The following is a 21,420-nucleotide window of genomic DNA, read 5'->3' on the forward strand; positions in this document are numbered from 1 at the left end:
CCCACCAGGCTCCCCCGTCCCTGGGATTCTCCAGGCAAGAACACTGGAGTGGGTTGCCATTTCCTTCTCCAATGCATGAAAGTGAAAAGTGAAAGTGAGGTCGCTCAGTCATGTCCGACTCTTAGTGACCCCATGGACTGCAGCCTACCAGGCTCCTCCGTCCATGGGATTTTCCAGGCAAGAGTACTGGAGTGGGGTGCCATTGCCTTCTCCAGTAGTGTGAAAAGTCATACCCAATTCCCAGGTACTTGTTTTTTTTTTTTTTTTTTTTTTTTTTTTTTTTTTTTACTGAGGAAACATTTATCGGCATCTCCTTCAAAGTCTAGCATGTAGTTGGCCATCTATATCTCAGTTCTTTTACCTCTTCACTGTGTTTCTTTCTTAACTAGCTAATCCAGCACCCAAGTGCCCACTCCAAATGGTCAGTGAAAAAGCCCTTTCCTTCTTCTAATGTTGAGTATAGAAATTCTCCTCCCATGGAGAGACACATGTTTGATCCCTGGGTGGAGAAGATCCCCTGGAGGAGGAAATGGCAATTTACTCCAGTACTCTTGCTTGGAGAATCCCAGGGACAGCGGAGCCTGGTGGATTGCAGTCAATGGGGTCACAAAGAGTTGGATGTGACTGAGAAACTGACACACACACACATATGTATTAATGCATATGTGTGTGTATATATAATATACTTTTTCATATTATTTTCCTTTATGATTTATCATGGGACCTTGAATATAGTTCCCTGTGCTATACAGCAGGGCCTTGCTTTTATCCATTCTGTATATAATGGTAATCCCAAACTCCCAACCTATCCCTCCTTCACCCCTCCTCCTTGGTGACCACACGTCTGTTTTGTGACATAGAGTCTGTTTCTGTGTCCTAGAGAAGTTCATGTGTGCCCTATTTTAGATTCTGCATATAAGTGATATGATATTTGCCTTTCTCTTTCTGACTTACTTCACTTAGTGTAATAATCTCTAGGTCCAACAATGTTGCTGCAAATGGAATTATTTCATTCTTTTTCATGGCTGAGTAATATTCCATTCATTGTATGTGTATATATACACAAATACATACACCACATCCTCTTTATACATTTATTTGTTGATTGGCGTTTAGGTTGCTTCCATGTCTTGACTATTGTGAATAGTGCTGTTATGAGCATAAGGGTGCATGTACTTTGAATTACAGCTTTGTCCGGATGTATGCCCAGGAGAGGGATTGCTGGATCATAGTTTTTTGAGGAAACTTCATAATGTTTCCCATAGTGGTTACACCAATTTACGTCCCTACCAGCGCCGGAGGATTCCCTATGAAACTTCAGTTTTTACTTTTTGTATATATGTCTCATTTCCCCTTCTGTGGTTTCCTATAGTATGCTGCATTAACCACTGATAGATAAATGAGATGTTTTCAGATAAACATTTATTCATTTATTTACTACACATTTATCAAATGTGTATTACATTCCAAGGACTGTTTTAGGTGCTGGGGATACAACAGTGAATGGATTAGATATATCCCTTCCCTTGTGGAGCTTAGATATTAGTGGGGGAGATACTCAAAGAAACTAACGAATATAGAATGAAGCTACAAGGAATGTGTGCTTAGGGTAGGCTGGGTGATGCTCTGCTAAGTTACTAGATCTCAAATAGTATAATCTAGCCAAGGTTTACTTCTCACACATGACAAGTCAGTGGCTGGTCCAGGTGACTGTTCAAGGCGGCTGGTCCAGGTGACTGTTCAAGGCGGCTGGTCCAGGTGACTGTTCAAGGTGGCTGGTCCAAGTGACTGTTCAAGGCGGCTGTTTTCAGCTGTCTGCAGTGCTTCCTCCATATCAGCACTCGCTTGCCCCATTGAAGAGTGGGCTGCAGAATCAACCAGCAGAAGTTCAGCTTTTATCAGTGTCACTTGTCCGTATTTTATTGTCCACAGCAAGTCACGTGGCTATTCCTACTTTTAATGGAATGGAGAAATGTGAGACTTGCTAATCCTAGTGGCAAAGGAGATCCAGGCATGCCCACACCGTATTGAATGATATGAAAAATATATGTTGAAAGGTGGTGCAGAGTGTGCATTTTCTTAAAAGACAATAGAAGCAAAATAAGCATAAACTTTATGTATATCATTGCTTAGAATTCTCATACAGTTCATACAGATTTCAGAAAAAAGTGAGTGACAACTTGAAAATTTGTAGTAAATATTGTTTCAAACTGGTACCCAAATATGAGACAAAACAGTAAGGTCGTTTGTAAGTAGTTGAAGTTTGATAAATACTGATTTGTTAAATCTACTTGAGGACAGGGCTATGAACTGTATTTATACTGGTACAGTTTTCTAGACTTGGAGCAGAGGCTAAATAAAACTTTGTTGAAGTTAGTATCGTTTATTGTCTTAAATTGTTCTTGCTTAGTCCATTGTAGTTTTGTCTTGAGTCTTGAAATTTTCTTCCACGGCCAATTGTGGAAGAAATTGTTCTTCCAAAGACAGTAAAAATTGTCTTTATCCACATCAATATATTTATATGCAATTATACTTTAAATTTGGACCACACATACTTGAATGGTAGTCTCTTCTAATTTGTCTCAGACATTTTCTTAAATGTAAGGTAAAGAATCAGTGGGAGAGAGGAAAGTTGTAATATTAATGTTGGAATTTGCAATTGAGGGTTTTGTCTTTAAAAAAAAACCAACAACTTGTATGTTTCAAACTCATTTGACAGCTGCTGGGATGGAGAGGTATTTCACAGACTTGAATAAAGACAGCAGGAAATGCCACAGTGTTTTCCTTTTAAGCTTTACTTAAGGTCATGGGTGCTTTTCTTAAAAATAGAACAGAATACTTGCTTTCGAAGATAGTATGATTATGGTTTTTCCTTATATTTCTACTATTCTCTTATTTTTAACTAAGTCTTTGTAATTTATAAAAATAAATCATCCAGAGAGAGGACCTCGTTCTTCACGGAGTGGCTAGGTCAAGGGCAAACCAGCAGAGTCTGTGTCTGTACCCGACTGACCCTCATTTTAGTACCATCACTCTCTGCCTCTGACGTGGATCCGAAGCGTCCTCTCAATTTTCTTAGCCAAGAGGTTGTCTTAAATGAGCGTCTCTAGTCTGTGCTGTGAATCATGTGCGTCTATAAGAGTCCATGCCCTTTGATGCCGTTTGCTGCTTTTGGATTTGTACAAAATTTGTTTGGTGGTTGGCAAATGGGACACAGCTGGCTTCTGATTTAGAGAGTGCTTTAAACTAGTTACCTCCTACCTTAACTTCATCATTTAAATGGAAAGTGCTGCAGCTCCAACAGAGCAGACATGATATAAAAAACTATTCCTGACACGACTATCTTGCCTCCCGAATTGCCATGGCTACTGGGATCTCTGAAGGAAAATAAAAGGAAAGAAATGAACAAAACACAGGTTTTAGCATTCTCCCAAGGGCGAAACTGTCTTTACATTATTTAAGAAAAGCTTTAAATGTTCAATGAATGTTCTTAAGCTAATGACAATTGATGCCCAGAAAATACCAATGATCCAGTGGAATAGAATAGATTTTGGAAAGTGGCAATTTGTGTGGAAATTGCTCGTAGTATTGACATGTGCTGGGAACTTTGCATATCACTGAGCTGGCGCCTGCACTGAGAGGAGTTATCTATTTGGTCTTTTATTTGTAAATAAGACAGGAGTCCTTTCCTTTTAAGGAGCATCTATGCATTTTATTATGAATGAAAGAATACTGCTGTCCTTTGTCCAAAGTGGCCATGTTAGCAGAAGTCCTCTAGGATCCTAATCTTATGGGTCTTGTTATGGGAGGAACCCCAGCCTGTCATTTAGGAGGCCATCGTTCTGTAGTTGAAAATGCCGAGGTTTAGAGTCTGCTAGAGTCCCGGCTGTTGTGTAAACTGTCATAATTTAACTTTCCCCACCAAATTCCACCAAGGCTCGTAGATCTGGCCGCAGTCTCATTCCCCAGTCTTCACTCCTCCCTTGCTCCCTTTCAGCCCCTGAGCGATTTCTGGCACATTCCAAAGACACCTGCTCCCTGCCAGCCTTCCTGTTCCTGCTGGTTTCTCAGCTTAAGACGCTCTTCCCTAGAGGCCAGCTTACTGCATCTCTGTTTACGCAGGCCCTGTTTATTGAGCAGATCCAGGAAGTGCTGCGGCGTTGTCAGCGCTTCACACGCTTGTCTTGGTGAATTCTCATGATAACAGCATGACCTGGGCAGTGGCGCTGCAGGATGAGGCCCCGTGTTCTCGTCTCTGTAGCAGTGAATCCCCTGAACCCAGAAATGTACTTAAAGATGGATACGATTTGGCTTAGTGCTGTTCCTTGTGTTTAAGATGTCTTATTGGTGGTGCTAATGGTAAAGACTCTGCCTGGCAATGGAGGAGGCCTTAGAGACCTGGGTTCAACCCCTGGGTTGGGAAGATCCCCTGGAGTAGGAAATGGCAACCCACTCTAGTATTCTTGCCTGGGAAATCCCACAGACAGAGGAGCCTGGTGGGCTATAGTCCGTAGGGTCAGAAAAAGTAGGACACGACTGAAGCGACTAGAATGCACACATTCGTTCTTCAAACATGGGGCATCTCTTTGGTGCCAGATGCCATGCCAGTTTTTAAAAGATGAAGGTAAACAAAAATGATGAGACCCCTCTCCTTTCTTGCTTTCCCTGATGCTTTTAGAGCATCACAGGAAAAAAAAAAAAAAGGCACAGCAGTTCATAGGCAGCAACATTGGATACACATTAAATTAGGGCAAATACCAGGTGCAATGGGGAAGCCAGGGTTCACAGAAAGCTACTGGGCGGGTGTTATCTGTACTGCGACCTAAGTGTGGGCCAGAGGGTCTGGTGGAGGCCCATCTCAGGAGAGGCCCCGGCAGAGGGGATGATCAAAGGCCCTGAGGGCCCAGCCCAGTCCTGAAAGCCAGACAGTGTCACTCAGGCATCGAACAGAGGCAGGGTCTCCTGTTTGCATCTGGAGATGTTGGGTTTTCAAGTGACTTGAAAACTATACCAGAAGTCAGGACTCCATTGTCTGAGCAGTGAGATGCTGCAAAGGATTTTGAAATCAATGGAATTTCTCTTGAGTATTTGCTTCTGTTGACTGTCTGCAGCCAGGTGAGTTGGAAGAAGTTCCATTTTCTAGATGAGACAAGTGAGGCCCAGAAAAACATATAAACAGTGTCAGAGATTTAATTTTCTCAATGACAGGGCTTCAGGGCTTTTACCCCTACTCCCTACCCTCTCCCCTTCCTTCCTTCCTATGGTCGTTTTTGTCCAAAGTAAAACATAAACTTCTGTATACACCATCCTGATTTTGATTTTGTCTCCAAAGACCCTGTGTGGACTCACACGGCTCCCAGAAACCAGACCCCTGCGGGAAGCTCACTGCCCACAGGGAGGTAGGACTTGTGAGTGGATGGACACCGGATTGTGTGTGGGACCACATCCTCTGATCTTGTCTAGGAAGCTGGATTGGTACCAGGTATCTTTTATCTGAAAAGGCGACCCTGGGCTGGGGAGAAGAGAGCGAGCTTGACAAAGTCGAGAGGAGTTCAGCGCTGGTCTGTCTGCCCACGCTCTGGGCATGCGTGAGCCCTCAGCAAAACACAGCTGGCATGTCTAATTTTAGCCTTGCCTGCCTTGAAAAGGGACCCTTTAAGGAAATATATTTCCTCTGAAACAATTTGTATTATAATGTAGCAGCTGATAGACATGTCAGAATACTACTTGCTATTGGTGGAGAAACATTCTGCCAAGTGGTGATGATTTTTGTTCTTTTTTCTCTGTGTGTGTATGATGTTATCAGGAAAGTGAGCAAAGGACCCATGGATCATAAAGAGATACACAGGAAGAGAAACAGTGCTTTTATTTATTAAGACGACCATAAACCAAAGGGGACACCTCTTTTGATTTTTACAAAATGGATGTATGGATCAGAAGGACTGTATCTGCTATGATAAGTTGGCCGTGGTGATCTGACGATGCCTGGCTTGTTAAGAGCAGTCCTGGAGTAGACTCCAACATTTCTCCAGTACTTACCATCCTCTATAACCTAAGTAAAAGGTTAGTTTCTAAAACAGGTCTTGTATTCATTTGGCTTTGGTGTGTTCACAGGTTTTGAAAGCATCTGGGACGCACTTTTTTCCATGCTCACCAGTGAGCTCAGTCCGTCTGCCTGGATTTTTTTCCCCCTTTCTCTCCCTTCCTCCCTGCGTCCTCTGGTCCCTCCCAGGGTCTGCCCTGTTTTGTTTCGCAGTGTGGCTTACCTTGAAACTTGGCAGGCAGAGCAGAGAAGGCAGCTCTTGTGCGGGGTGGATGGAGGGAAGGATAAGGAATCATCCACCGCCCACATCTGAGTTCCCTGGGTTCAGCGGCAGCGGCAGCAGCTTTGCTACAAAAACCGCTTTGCTATTCGAGATAGCCAGCAGAGGGAATCGCAACTTTGCTGGCAGCAGGGGTTGAAGCAGCCTTTTTTTTTTCTTGGAGGAAAGACTGCAGCCTTCTGGACTGCGTACGCGGCTCCCTGGAGGGGCTCTCCGGGTCCCACCCACTGGCTGGAAGGAGGGGACGTGAATGAAAGGCCAGGACAAGCCCCGAACACCATGTCACTCTGGGAGGGACACAGCAGCAACTGAGCTGTGCAAGGTTTTTTTTTTTTTTTTTTTTCTTTTTCCTTTTCTTTTTCTTTCTTTTTCTCCCCCTCCTTTTTTTTTTTTTTTTTTTCTTCTTTCTCTTTCTTTCTATTTTTTTTTCTTTTTCTTTAAGGTGGGGAAAGAGACACCCAGGAGACAGGAAGCTGATCTGCAAGATTTCCGAGTTCTGCTAAAAGGACTTTGATTTTTTTTTTTTTTTTCTTCCTTTACAAACGCTGGCAATTGACATCACTACGGACAGCCGGGTAGAGAACAAACTGCCTCCTCCCAAGTGGACCCCAGGCGTGATCTGGGGAGACTGTGTGGGGTTTTTTCCTACGGATCCCCGCCTCTTTCTCTTTTTGGTGTGTTTCTTTTTAAAATTCTTGCTGTGTTGGAACTAGCGAGTGCTGGAAGACTCTCGGAAGCCTCATCAGTCATCGGGACTGTCAGGAATAGTGGTTCCAGAGGACGCTCGGCCTGGGGCACATAGCCTGTCATCCAGTTCCCTGCCTCGGAGATAGCGATTCCAGCTACATGGGCAAACGCCTGGATCAGCCACAAATGTACCCCCAGTACACTTACTACTACCCTCATTACCTCCAAACCAAGGTATGGCGTGCCCCACAGCCTGGCAGCAGTGGGGTGTCCTTCTACACTTGGGGTGGGTAGCAGACAGGCGTGTGAATTACGATTAACCGCCCCCTCCCCTTATCCCCACCAGCTCTTCCTGCTTCTTTGAAATTAGTAACATAGCAATGGAGTTAATGAAACAGAGAAGGAGATGAGAAGAAAGCAAGCCCAGAACTGGGGCTTCCTCTTTAAGGAGAGATAATAGTTGCACTTGAGTTCCTTTGTTGTTGTTTGGCCATCTCCATGTTCCTGATGCCCGCCGAGCCCTCGGCAGACGGGCAGGGTTGTTAAAAGCAGATCATAACAGTGATGATCGGGCACGACAATGCAGTTTCAGGGGCTTTTCTGGTGAGCTGTTCTTTGTTTGTGGCTCTGAAAGGGTTCTTCCTACTGGATAGGACATGCTGGGGTTGGCGGGGGGGACTCAAACTTTTAATCGCTAAGTGTAGAATGAAAGACAGGCGTGGGAAGGTATACAGCAGCGAACTCAAGTCTCAGACGAGTTTGTGTGGGCGCATTTTTGATTTTCCTATGGCCTCAAATATTTTATTTTATATTGAAGATGGTCTGAATGCCAGAGAGTAAATTTAGGAGCTTCACCGTAGATGTTCTTTACTTTTAGAAGCTTGGTGTTTCTGTGTTGGCAACCATCAGAAGGCCTGGGGCTTGAAAGGGGATGAAATAGAGTGATGATAATTAGACATGAATTGGTTAAATGGTTTAGGCTTTCCGTGTGTGCTCAAGCGATCATGAGGGGGCCAGTGGTAAGCCCACCTCACTGAGCAGTGGGTTGAGCCAACCATGAACTTTATCCTGCAGTTCAGACATGGTAGACTCTCAGGTGTGAAATCACTGCTCCAATTTGTCAATTACATCGGACTTGATTTGGGGGGAGGGGTGGGGATGTTGCTTGTTCCCCCTTGAATGCATGGAGTGTATTTCTTTATGCATGATATTATTTTGCATTGCATTAGCCGTACTCTACTGGGCTCTTTATAATAAATAAACACACAGGGAGTGAACAAGGCGTGCCTGAGTGATATGAGCTGTCACCGGGTCTGGGTGCCCTGGATAGGGTTGGTAATCATGCCGTGGTTAACTCTCATTTACTCTCTCTCTCACTAAACAATGCCGATTTGTAAACCAAAGCAGGCAGCAGACTTTCAGTATTATATTAAAGATTGTTCTTTTTTTCCCTTCCTTCCTCAGTCGCTCTATAATTTGCCCTGCCCCTGCAAGGTCGACTCACACTGCTTTTTGCCTTTGTGAGCGTTTAGTTTGGGCTGCTGCTGAAATAAATAGACCAGCCCTCCTGCTCCATCGGCTGGAGTTTTTAACCCTTTGGGGGATTCCTTAAGGAAATGGTAAAGCAAGGACAAGTTACAAATGGGAAATTTATAGTCATTTCTCATCCCCCAAAGAAACAAAAACACACTCAAGGGTTGCATGAAAAATATCCAACATTCCATCCCTTTTAGTCATTTGGCTAAATTTTTCCAAATGTTTCAAAATTCATGCTTTCTTTTTTGGTTCTTATTTTCTACCATGAAGTCTATTCAGAAAAGAAACTTTGCATCAAAATGAATGGAATAAATGGAATGATGGCTTTTTGACTTAGGATTTCTTTTAACCTATTACTAGCAAGAAATAATGCCAGGCACCTTATATTAAAGATACATAGCTACACTGTTGGGAAGTATGTGTATATGTATGTGTGTGCATATGTGTTTGGGGTAAAAAGGAAACATGGGGTGTTGAGGAAAAGAGATCCAGAAAAATAGAGAGGGAGTTAAAAAAAAAATCTGATTTGGTATCTTCTGCACTTTAGTGCTGTATAGACAGGGAGCATCTGGATCTTGTTACTTTCAAGCGAGTCAAAGCCATCAACTTCTGGAACATTTTTAGAGAAGTTCGATCCATTAGGCGACCTCAGCTGATATTTGGGTAATCAGGTCAGGGTGGTAAAGTGTATAAGATCAGTTACTCTGGCTATCCTGGTGGTTCATGTTGATTATTACATTGTAAAATTCTGACAGAGCTGTGAAGTTGTCGAGTTTTATTACCCTGACTCTGAAATGACAGGCATTAATGACATTCCTGGAAGCTGAAGATATGAAAATATGCCCTCTATGGGAATGTGGGCACTCAGGGAGGGGAAGGAATGGTCAGTGTACAATATTTTAAAATATAGGAACTTTCCAACAGTGTGAACACAGTATAATAAAGTCTCATCATGCTCCAGTATAGTGTGAAAATAATTGGGTTATCTTAGTAGCACTTTTTGTTCCTTTTCCACTTATGTCCCAAAATATAATCTATAGTAATTTTGAAGGAATTTCATGTGTCTTAGATTTATTTGGTAAACGTAGGTGGAATTCCATAAAATCCACTGTCCTTCCTGCCTTAGCTTGTAGGTAGAATCCAATTTTAAAATCATTGCTATTTAAAATCACGCTGATACATAAAGAACATTTATGCTTGATAAAATTAGAATTCTATGGTTGACAACAAAATCATATTGTTGTGACACCATGCCTTAAACTATTCTCTAAATGCAGGTGCTTTTAACTCAGGCACAAAAGCCTTTTGCTGACATTAGTTTTGGGTGGAAAATCTTCATGGGATTTTACAGAACTAAAATGTTTATTATTGTATTCATTTAGAAAATGCCAAAATACTGAGCCTTCGTTTTCTACCTGAATATGTATGTCAGATGCAGCTACTATTCTCTTATGATGAAAGAAAATGAAAATGGATTTTGAAATAAATGCATTTGTCTTCCATTTCCTTAAATGCACTTAAAGTTGTAGAAAAAACTTGTGATACTTCCCTGCCTATTCTGTTCCACTTCTTACCCTTCACATTAGAGTCAATCTCTTCACTTTGTTGCTTAGAAAAAAAGAAAGCATGAAGATATTTATGCTTTTCTTTCTTTGAATAAATTTCCAGATGCCTAAAATGTTATATTAGAAAAACATGAGTCAATCAAACAAAAGGAAAACCTGTGGCTGACTTGTAGCTTACTCTCCAAGACCTACACTTAAAGTTGTCACTTGTCAATTTTCTTTTTGACCATTTTTTTTCCTACCCAAAGAAGCAATTTCTAAAAAGAACATTACTTTTGTTTAGAAGTAATGAAGAAATCTTGGTGACATGTCACTATATTTAAATAAAAGACATAACTGGATTCCTAAAAAAAAGTTTCAGGAAACCAAATTTGCTGTTGGAAGACCACCCAGAATAATTCAGTTTTAGAGAAAAGAGACCAGAAAATTATTTCTTAGCTGAATGATATGTAATGATGTGTGATTAAGTTGTCTTGTAATATTTCTCAAGGATTTTGTTACGCCGTATTTCCAATAGCCAACCTGTTGGTCTTATGATCCAGGGTGAATTTCAGTCTGAATTTGAGGTACTTTGTGGGAGGGGGTTTCTTGGAAGAACAAGTTGAATGGGGCAAACTAAAAAGAGTTAAAACATGGTCACAACCTGGTCAATTGATATTTTATAGTTGAGAAATAGATATTTCTCTCGTATGTGATATTTGGAAGACTTTAGTCATTGTGAAACTTTAAAATTCACCCAGGCACAAACAGAAAGTTTGTCTTTTCTTCCTTTCCCACACTTATACCAAATCACTACATTTCTCCCAGTTTAGTGCAGTTTCTCATCAGTCTGCCCCCTGCCTTTGGCCATCTGCTTCCCGAGAAGACCTTGAAGAAAGGGCTTCAGACTGCAGTACCCTGACAAGGGTTCCCTAACTGGTGGGTCTCAGATTCTGCTCAGAGCCTGGTGTGAAGTTGGGGTCAGGTGGAGGAGCAGTTCTCCACCAGCACACTGACTTTAAGCTGAATTTCCAGCCATCTGCAGCTGGACAGCTGCCCAGCTCTGAACGTCTAGCTGGAGCCCGGTTGTGCCATGAAAAGAGCAGATGCTTGAAAGCACAAGGCTCAGCGGGTCGGCACAGAGAGAGGGAGGCTCCTGTGGGGCCAAGATACTCTTACAGACGTGAATGTACACATCCTGCAAAAGCAAAACAAAACAACCCTTCTTCACACATTCCTTGCACATGAAAACACAGAAAATCTTGCAGAGGGAGGGAAGGAGTTTAGAATTTCCTTCGTACTTCCTGTCCCAGATTTGCATTGATAGTTGGACTTGGTAACTTGCCAGTTACCAACCAGTTTTGTACATTTCAGGCTTGAAAACTCCCAAGTACTGTTTTCCTTTGAGAGGCTGAAATGCACAAAACTGGTTTTCTGAAAATCTTCCAGCAAAAGAATTTTTAGAAATAACTCCAAAAATTTCTTTCACTGTAGGAGGGTGATACGATAGCGTGAAACGATGATCCATCGTGTCTCATGTTAGAATGTATACTATTGTAATTGGTTTAAAAAGAATGTATATTATTGTAATTGGTTTTAAATGAGAGAAACATAATAAGAAGCTACCCTCCCTTTTCAGTTTTTTTTTTTCCTTTTACTCTTACAAATCTTAGTTACTGTTGAAGTTCTTTTCTCTAATGTAGTCATCATTTTCACAACACTATGTCTAGTGCCTACTAAAAGGAGTAGAAAGGTAAGAAAGTTTATGTTTTTTTTGTTTTCCGGAATAATCCCAAACTTAAGAGAAACACCATGTATGTTGCTTTGAACAGTATCTTTCCAACACATTTTCCTTTCACTTTCTCTCAATTTGGAAAAAAGAAAAAACAGAATTTCAACTCAAAAATATTTCCATGAAGTAATAAAATGTAGTTGAGTGTTGGAGGTAGAGGCCGTGTGAGGAAGAGGCCAAAGAGAAGGGAGGATACACGTCATTTCAGGTCTCTCTGGCTCCAGGAATTCTGAAAAGCTTTGTTTTTGTACTAATATGATTTACACAATCCTTTCTGACATTACCAGTCTCTTTGGCAGAGAGAGGTCTCGGTCACAATGATGCCCATGCCAGATTCTAAGAAAACCAGGCTTTTCCTTTAAAAGAAAATCTTTGGAGTGTTGGACTTCTTATTCAGAGTAAATGGTTGATGTTTATCCAAAATTGGCTTCGAGTACTACATTAAAATTGTGTTTTGTAACAGTCTCATAAGCCACAGCTGTATGTGATTAAATAGTGTAATATCAAAAGCATGTGAAAAGAGACATTTTTATGCTATAGCTGTTCACAGCAAGAGTACAGATGGGGCTGAGGGGAGACGAGAGCAGAAACGCACTTGTGTGTTGTGATAAGTGTGTTGTTGAGGATATGAGTTATGATACGTGTATGGAGGGTACGTGCTGCTATTTTGGGCAGCAGTGGGAAAAATGCTGAACTATTTTGGATGTGATTAAAAATATGCTCTTTGAAAATGGAAACTGATATAAAATACCAACTTTAAATATGGAATGTCATTTCATCACAAAATGCATAGTTACTGAATGGATCTGAAGGCAATGCAAATGGAAAGATAAAAGTTATTCCTGTGAAGCACACATTCAAAAAGCAAAAGTGAAGAAGTTTTCCTTCTGTTTTGAAATAATAAATACTTTTCTTCCTTTTTTTTTTTTTTGCTACTTTCAATCTATGGAACTATTGTAAGAAAACCTGCAGGACATTTATCCCTAAACAAAAGAGTGATAAAAGGATCCTCAACTAAGAGCAATATAGGTGGCAGTGTGATTCTTTTCTAAGATGTTTGAAAATATGAGGTTAGGGTATGAGTATTAATCTTTTGTTGCTGGTGTCAAAAATTACATAGTCACACAAGGAGACACAACTTTTGCTTCTATTTCTTTAGCAGATATGTTACAGTAAAGAGGCTTTAACTACAAAGTTTCTGAAAGAATGTTTGTTCATGGAAACTTGAATCTCTAGTCTTCTAGAGATTATCAAGCTACAGGATTACCAATACTAAAGATTACTAAGTGATCGTTTTCAGGGCCTTGAAAAAGCCTATAGAATTGGCTGTTGATTTTCATATGTCAAACATTCAAAAGCAGTTTGAAAAAGTCAAAAGAAGGGTGGACCGAGATAAGTTGAATTCCTTTTGTTTTGGTTTTTAATTTTTCTTTTTAAAGGTGGTGTTGGCAGAGAATTTGTTCACATAACAGTTTTTTCTGTGTGGATTTATTGATCAGGAAATACATAGCACCTGGAATCATAACTGAATGCACTTTTGCTGTTCAGAACATCAACCTTTAGTGTACATCCAACTCTAGAGAACGGAGAATGAATTTTAAGACATTCATCCTGCTTTTCTTTGGGAGAATTCTCTGATTTGTGTGTCAATGAGTTGGTTTCTGGGACAAGTTCCCTGGGATCCCTTCTAGGCTTAGTGTCTGTGACTCTTGCTTGGAGATAGATGAGACTGCTTGGATGTGTTAGGGGTATTTAGCAGATGACCTCGGATTTGTGCCACTGATTTTTGTTCAGGTCCTCGGGGCTTTCTACAGAGCAGATCAACTGCTGCTTCATCGACTCTGGAGACTTGGCACACATAATTATCTGCATCCTTCACCACATCTAAATCCGGAGAACCCAGAGAAACACCCCCATCACCGTCACCCAGGAGTGGGTGGAGAGCAGTTCCCAGGGGTGGGGCCAGGCTACAGGCACTATTTAATCACCATTGTTGGCTTTGTTATGGTTCAAGTTTTCTTCCTTGACTGCATAAAAGTAGGCCATGTCCAAAGACTTGCTCTCTCCAGGTGTCATAAGAGCTGAATGGTTATGCATGTTTGGCTAAATCAGTTGATCTCATTAAGATCCTGACAGCCCTAGTTTCATGAATGAATCTAGGAGCTCCTGTACATGTGGAAATAACAAGCAATAGATGAAACACTATTTTGACTAGAGTTTGCCAGTCCCAGAATTTCTGAATAGTAGGCTTTAAAGCATGAGGGGAAAATGATTTAGTAATCAGAGTGCATGGTATCGTAGGAGAAAAATCATAACTTCTCCAGGACACATAAACAAAAACATTCTCTTTTCCTCTTCTCACTGGGTACCCTTCTGAGTCCTCCCCAAGTCCCTGTGAGCTGAATTAATGAAAGTAAATGGAACCTTGAATTTTGTTTTTGTGAATGGCTGTGCCATGCTTAGTTGCTCAGTCGTATCCGACTCTTCGACCCTCTGGACTGTAGCCCTCCACGCTCCTCTGTCCATGGGGATTCTCCAGGCAAGAATACTGGAGTGAGTAGCCTATCCCTTCTCCAGGGGATCTTCATGACCCAGAAATTGAACCCGGGTCTCCTGCATTGCAGGCAGATTCTTTATCAGCTGAGCTACCAGGGAAGCCCTTATGAATGACTAAGAAATACCAAAATTAAGCTAGACTACATACACAGTCAAGGCAAGTTTGATAATGTTCTTCCCTGTTGTGCGGAAAGTAAGGTAAAACAGAAGAAAACTCAATCTTATGATATTGTAAATATTGGTGGTAATTGTTTTGGGCAACTAATTTTTAACTTGTTCTTGATTGTGCTTTCCCATCATTATGCTGTAGGGGGTTAAGACATTGGCATGTATTACCAGATGCAGGGGACCTTTTCCTTGTCTCATCCTTAACTGGTACTTTTCAAGCTGAGTATGGATCACATACAGAATTTAATGAGGATTTGAAAGGATTCGTCCTATTTTTATCTGGGGACTGCTGTCTACTTATCTTAGTCATATTTCTGATGGATGACAATTTAGTGAAAAGGAAAATGGAAAACAGAATGCTAACTATCTGGTTTTCTGGAACTACTTAAGATTTTTTAAAAGCATTTTTTATGTAGGCAAGTCATATCTGAGGCTATTACTGATGTCTGTATACTCTTCAGTTACCCTTTTCAAAACTTATTCACAGAGATTGGATGGTGGCACCCTGACTATCACTTAGAAATAAGATAACTTGAAATTCAAGAAAATATACTTCTTTTTTCTTCTTCTTTATTTTTTAATTTCTTTTTTTTTCCTCCCAAGCAAATAGTCCCAAATGGATTTGAGTGGATGATGTATTTGAAGCAGTGTGCACAAAGATTAGAGGAAAACTGGAGACTGTTTTCAAGGATATCATACAAAGAAAACCTATGACATATCCATGATGTTGAATTTCTTCCTGAGAGATGAGAAAAATGCTTTTCCTTTTTTAAGCTTGGTGCTAGTCCCCTGAAGGGTAATGACAGCTCCTGGGTTAGCCTTGGTCTTGGCCTTGAGCCCCTGGTGTCCTGTCAGGCACACCGGTCAAGACTGTGCCTCCAGAAATAAGGATGCTGTGTTGTGATCTAGGTAACAGGGAAATCTGAGGAGAATAAATTTCTGATGTTCTTTTCTCAATTTTTTCCAAAAAGTTAACCATTGAATCTAAGCTCGATTATTCATGTTAGGAAACAACTGGGCTTGTGTTAGCCATAGGAACATTTCCCTTTCTGGCCAGAAAGGGAAAATTTCTGTTTAACTTTGTTGATAAGTTAGAAAAAGATAAGGAAAAAGTGCAAGGGGAGAGGTCAGTGAACAGGGAAGAATTTTGATGTTTTTAAACAATTTTATTGAAGTATATTTGATTACACGTTTGTATTACTCTCAATTGTATAGCAAAGTGGTTCAGTTATACATAAATATTCTTTTTCACAGTATTTCTCATTATGGTTTATCACAGGATATTAAATATAGTTCCCTGTGCTATACAGTAGGACCTTGTTGTTTATCCATGAACAGGGAAGAATTTTTTCCCAAGTTTAGCGATACCTCTAAGAAGGAGAGAGGTGAAGGGTCATTCTAAATTCTTCATATTCTCTGAACACATTAGGAAGCCCCCACTTCTCAACAGATATATTAAACATATTAAAGTGTACTCACATTCCACATCAAATAAGATTTTTTGCAATAAAATATTGAAAGAGTTTTTGTAGTTTTGCTGCTGAAACTCTCTGGGTATGAGTAAATTATGTGTGCTTGTGAATTTATATACACTTATCATATTGCATATGCAGGTGTTCTCACAAAATGGAAAAATCTAATCTACAGATGGATTTTCTTGAGGTACAAAGAAAGATTATTTTGGCCTCTACTAAATAGAACAATGAATAAAGTTGACAGTGTATTATGCTTTGTAGAAACAATTGTTTGCTAATTCTGGTTTCACGGTTTTCGTTTTTGTTTGGAGGCAAGATATTTTTCTCATCTTGCCAGTGCTTTTGTGGGCCCTTTAAGTGTTCAGAGGATCTGAAAAGCTGGCCGTATCTCTGCCTACTGTGACCTTTCGACATTCAAGATATCTCTGTATTTTAGTAATCCCAAATTTCCGGGGCGGGACATGTGTTTAAACAACACAGTCTATTGGAAAATGTCATTAACATTCTTTGGCTAAAATATGTCACAAGAGACACATTGCATTGACCCTTGGCCGTGACAGCAATTGAGTGTTCCAGATCTGGGTGCTGGGTCACAGAGTTTTTTTATTATGTAGTCGGTGGAATTGTTTATCGATTGGAAAGAAAGAGAGCTTGACTGGTACAGGTGTTTCCACAGGCTCCCAGCTTAGGGTTCAAGCAGGAGGCAGGTCCCTGGCACAATAGTTATTTTATGGCATAATCTTTCTAAATAATCATAATCTTTCTTCTGTCTCTAAATAGGATCATGGGATTTTTACATGTATCAAAACAGCCACCTCCTCCTGTTCCCCAAGTTCATGGTCATTCACCCTGAATGACTTCTTTTTAGTTTGCTTCCAGAGGCCCCTGTCAGCCCTATGGCATCTCTGTGCCTCTGAAAGCGGACATGCCTGCACAGATGCGTGCCCCAGTCAGACCCCCCATGACCGCTACAAGTGAGGGGCATCCTGAAGACACTGCTTCTCTAGCCCTAAGCCACATGTGATACTCCCTTCACTTTTATTCTGATTTTTATTGTTTTCAGTAATACAAAACAACAACAACAACAATAAAACAGATCCAGAGCATGGCCTTCTCCCCTCACCTCAGCCAAGAAGGAGTTTTCTCTGGCTCTCCAGCCCCCTGCTGGAGAGCCATGCTCACACCTGAAAACTCCCTCCCCTCCACAGTCTTGAAGGACAAATTCTCATAATCACCCAATGTTTTGATTCTCCACCGAACTATTCATTTTTTCCCCTGGCAATCTAGCCAGAATCTCACCAAATTTCATCAGCAGATTCAACAAATAAGCTTAGATTTCTCTCTCACAAACATAACACACACACATATTTCTGGAAGCGCTAAGAATTGCTGTAGTGGTTCTGCTTTTATCTGAGGCTAGATGATCACTGAGAAGTACGGAGGGCCAAGTAAGGAGGTATACACCTGTTCTTTTCAGGTCTAGTAAATTTTTTTTTCTACCAGTGGATGGCAGAAAGGGATGAGTCTCATCAAAATATGGATGACTAATAACTTTCACTTTCTTTCAAAAATGTGATATCTTCATCTGATCTAATAAGATATATTGAAAATATATTAAGCAAGATAGATATAAATTCTTTGTTCTCCATTATTTGTGATCGAATTTTTTAGAAATATCATTGATAGATTGACTCTAATTTTCCCCCCATTTAATTCATAATTATTGGTTGTATCATGGAAATTCTAATGATCCTCAGAGCTTGTACTGATGAAGCTGTCAATGGTATGGTAAAAAAAAAAAAAGTCAGTTTCATGATTTTAATTTTACAAGTGATTTATGAGAGGCACCAAGAAAGATAAAACAGAAGAAGAAATAGAAAATAAAAGGCTGAAATTAACCAAGCTCTAATTTATTTTTGGAAATTTCTGGAATCTGACTATTTTCCTTTCCAAAGGCAAAGGGTAAGGGCTGTTTGACAAAGAAGCGATAGTTTAGGAAAACTGAAGAACCATCCTTGGGGGAGAAAAACACTTTAATATGACTATATTAATAGAATTAGACTTGGAGGACTCATGTAGCTGAGATTTTTGGTGTCTTGTGAAAAAGTGAAAAATCAGTGCTTCTGAGGACAGCTTCATGCTTTGTTCTGCCCACACATATTAACGCCCTTGGTAACATACAGCACCTGCTTTTCTTGTTCTGATTTACTCATCACTCATGCCCACGGATGCCCTGGATAAAAGCCTTGTTGATGCTTTGGACTGGATACAAGGGTGTTTTTTAGAAGGATTTTGAAATAAAATTTTTGCATGTATTTTGGAATTTCTGTATGTAAACCGTTCACATAAAAAATTTCTATCTGCTCAAAAATATAACCATGAGTGAAGTTATGTTGTTCTGTGTAGAAGGGATATGGCTTTGAGAGGAGTAACCCAACAGCATAAGTGATAAAACCAGAAAAACTGTATTGGCGTGAGAATCATACAATGCAAAGTGCCAACCACATGCATGATGTTTGAGGGCGGTCGTGTGCCCAGGGATCCATGGAGCCATTGAATTGAAGATTTGAGTGCAATGATGTTTCAGTGTCCTGGCAATCAGGACATTTGTAGGTTACAGGGTAGGTCCTTTTGAAAGAGTGTCTAGACTTCAACATGGTCATTGAGGTTTAGATCAGTAGAGATCCAAGAAAGATTGGCTGGTACTATCATTATTATTCATGGTCTATCTCTTCTGCCAAGTTCCTTGCACTGATTTCTCCATCCTTACTCCATTTAGGATGTCTGCCTGCAGTGACCTCATGTTTACACTGCATTCTCTCCGTTTCCCTACCTCTCCCAGATCCTCCTCCCTGGGAAACTACCCCTTTTCTTTCTGCATCACAGCTTCCAGTGCCCTTGCACGTTATTTTCCCTCTCAGCCCTTTCCCCTTCTCAACTTCTCTGCTATGGATTTGCCTTCCTGGCTCCCTGCCTTTAACTCCTAAACTTCTGCTTCTTTTTGTTCTCTTTCCTCTTGGTTCCCTCTTATCATTTTCATTATTGCTTTCTGTTTTTTGTTGCTCTGTTGTTTGTTTTTTCTATTTGTTTCCAGGGTAGAGTTGGATTGGATTTTGTCTTTGTTTTCTTGCTTGGTTGTAAATTTATTTCTTGCTTTCAAATGTACCTTTGCTAATCAAGATCAGAATTGTATCAGGGTTATTCTGTGAACCCCCTGAGGACTAGGACCACAGGGTCTTCATCTATGAATGCCCCACAGGATCCGGCAGAGTGCCTGGTGCAGGCTGAGTGGATGTCTGAAGGATTTTAATATGCATTAATCCACATCATTCTGTGTGTCTCTGTTGCTGAAGGAAGTGATTTTCAAAACCAGAGATGCTGAATGTTGCTTTCACCTCTGCAATGCTTTATGTCAAAAGGCATTTTGTGTACCAGAAGTAAGTCTTACTGAAGAACCTCTTTTTATTCAATACTTATAATATAACTGATGTACCGTACTCCACCTTTTCCCCCTGAAACTTGTGGACCCTGGACTGTTGGCTGGAGATAGGTTGTATACCTAGCTAATGAACATACTGTGATAGCTAACAGGTGAGCTGAATCAGAAACTAGTAGAAAAGATGAGAAGAGAAGGGAAGGGAAAAGCTGCCGCTGTGTTGCTTCCCACAACGCTGGCAAGAACATCAGAACACGTGCCAACTTGGAAGGGCAGACGTGCATTTCAAAGACAGTGTAAGTAGCCTAGCCAGTATTTGGAAATTGGGGATGAGTAAAAGCAAGGAGGTCAGGAGTAAATGGCAGTGATGGTGGTTTGAGGGAACTGGAGAGGCCATTCCTGAACACCTGCCAAGAACATCCACTCATATATGTGGCTTCCTTCCTTGGTTTGGTGGAGAGTTGGATGTATTAGGAGGTGAACTCAGCAGACGCAGCTAGGAGATGGGTTGAGTACTAGGCCCATCTTTTGGTCTATTTTTTTTTTCTTATTCAAGACAGATGAGGACGTCCCTGGTGGTCCAGTGGTTAATACTCCATACTCTCATCTCAAGGGGCCTGGGTTCGATTCCTGGTCAGGAAATTGATCCTGCATGCCACCCAGTGTGGCCAAAACAAAACAAAATGAGAGAGATGATCTTGACTGTAATAGTCATCTGTTATGTCCCCATACCATGTAAATATCCACAGGAACATTCTTTTTTTAATTAACATTTTGAAAAGACAGCTTCAAAGATCAAGTAAGGATGACAAAATTCCTATTTTGGGGAAAAGAAAGCCCTAGTTTCCCTATGCAATTAACCAAGCAGGTATAAGATATGTCTAAAGTAAGGATAGATGATATAAGATGGGATTTGGAGGTCAACTTCAAAGCCTTTCTCATTGAGGAATCTATGGGAACAATAGCCCAGCTGTGCTTGCGAGAACAAACTGTGTTTCTGGTTTGGATGCTTCTTGATTTTTCCAAGTTGTGCTGATTCTCTTATGTTTGTTTGGCAGGTTTTTGTTTTTTTTTTCCTCTCGTGTTCTTTTTTTACGTCAAGGTTCTTATTACCATCTGTTGAAACAGTAGTTTCTATACATGTAATTTCCTCAACATTTGGTAAATTTTTCTATTGAGAAATAATCCTGCCTCATCATATCTAGTGAAATAACTCAAGAAAAATAATGAATATATTAACAGTTTTTTTCTGCACACCACATCATTCTGTGACGAAATCTCAGAAATACTGTATGGTAATCACAGGGTCATATGTATTCTTCTATTGCTTTCTTTATGCTCATACAAACATACTATCAGATCTATAGTGTCTGAGATCAGACTGAGCAGGTTATTTGCCTCCCTTTTCAGTGATAAGCATAGTTTGTGCATTCTCCACAGGGCACTAAGCTTGTCTCTTTTTTATTGTCAGGGCAGTTGTTTCTAACATGTTTGCATCACGTTTTATGCAAGTGTTGCCCATCGATGAGCATGGATTTTTTTTGCCCCTGTTTTTCCATTCCAAATAATGCTACAATATATGTACAAGATATTCATTTCAAATCCTGAAAATTAAGTCATTGATCTTCTGAGCAGGGTTGCTTCCTTTTAAACTCTGAAAAAATGCCTTATTATACAAAGATTGATATCAGTGCTTAGATTCTTAACCTAAAGAGTCTGCATCCTGTGGGACTGAGCCACCCCTTTGTGTTGGGCTGAGAATGTTTATTAAAGTCTATTGCTTTTGGTGAGAAGATGAACCTTCTGTTGATATTTCAGCTGAAAGGGAACCTCCCTCAACTGGCAGAAGCAGAAATGTCTCAGGGGGATCCCAGCAGAGCTTGGGGTCAGCAAGGCTGCCAGC

At 40.6% G+C, this 21,420-nt stretch overlaps 1 protein-coding gene across 8 annotated transcripts in view; it reads left to right on the forward strand.

Moving 5' to 3' along the window:
* Positions 1–6,309: 6,309 nt before the first annotated feature.
* RBMS3 (RNA binding motif single stranded interacting protein 3) overlaps positions 6,310–21,420 on the forward strand; it is an 814,140-nt gene continuing 799,029 nt past the window's right edge. For 3 of the 8 annotated variants that reach the window (XM_055557068.1, XM_055557066.1, XM_055557065.1), the window contains exon 1: positions 6,313–7,244. In XM_055557068.1, the coding sequence (XP_055413043.1) occupies positions 7,170–7,244 (75 nt within the window). In that variant the 5' untranslated portion in view covers positions 6,313–7,169. Of the gene's footprint in view, positions 7,245–21,420 lie in introns of all 8 variants that reach the window. The other 5 variants (XM_055557071.1, XM_055557072.1, XM_055557069.1 and 2 more) reach the window with 4 other exon arrangements.

The sequence above is a fragment of the Bubalus kerabau genome, chromosome 20, assembly GCF_029407905.1.
Source record: "Bubalus kerabau isolate K-KA32 ecotype Philippines breed swamp buffalo chromosome 20, PCC_UOA_SB_1v2, whole genome shotgun sequence".
Taxonomy (NCBI): Eukaryota; Metazoa; Chordata; class Mammalia; order Artiodactyla; family Bovidae; genus Bubalus; species Bubalus kerabau.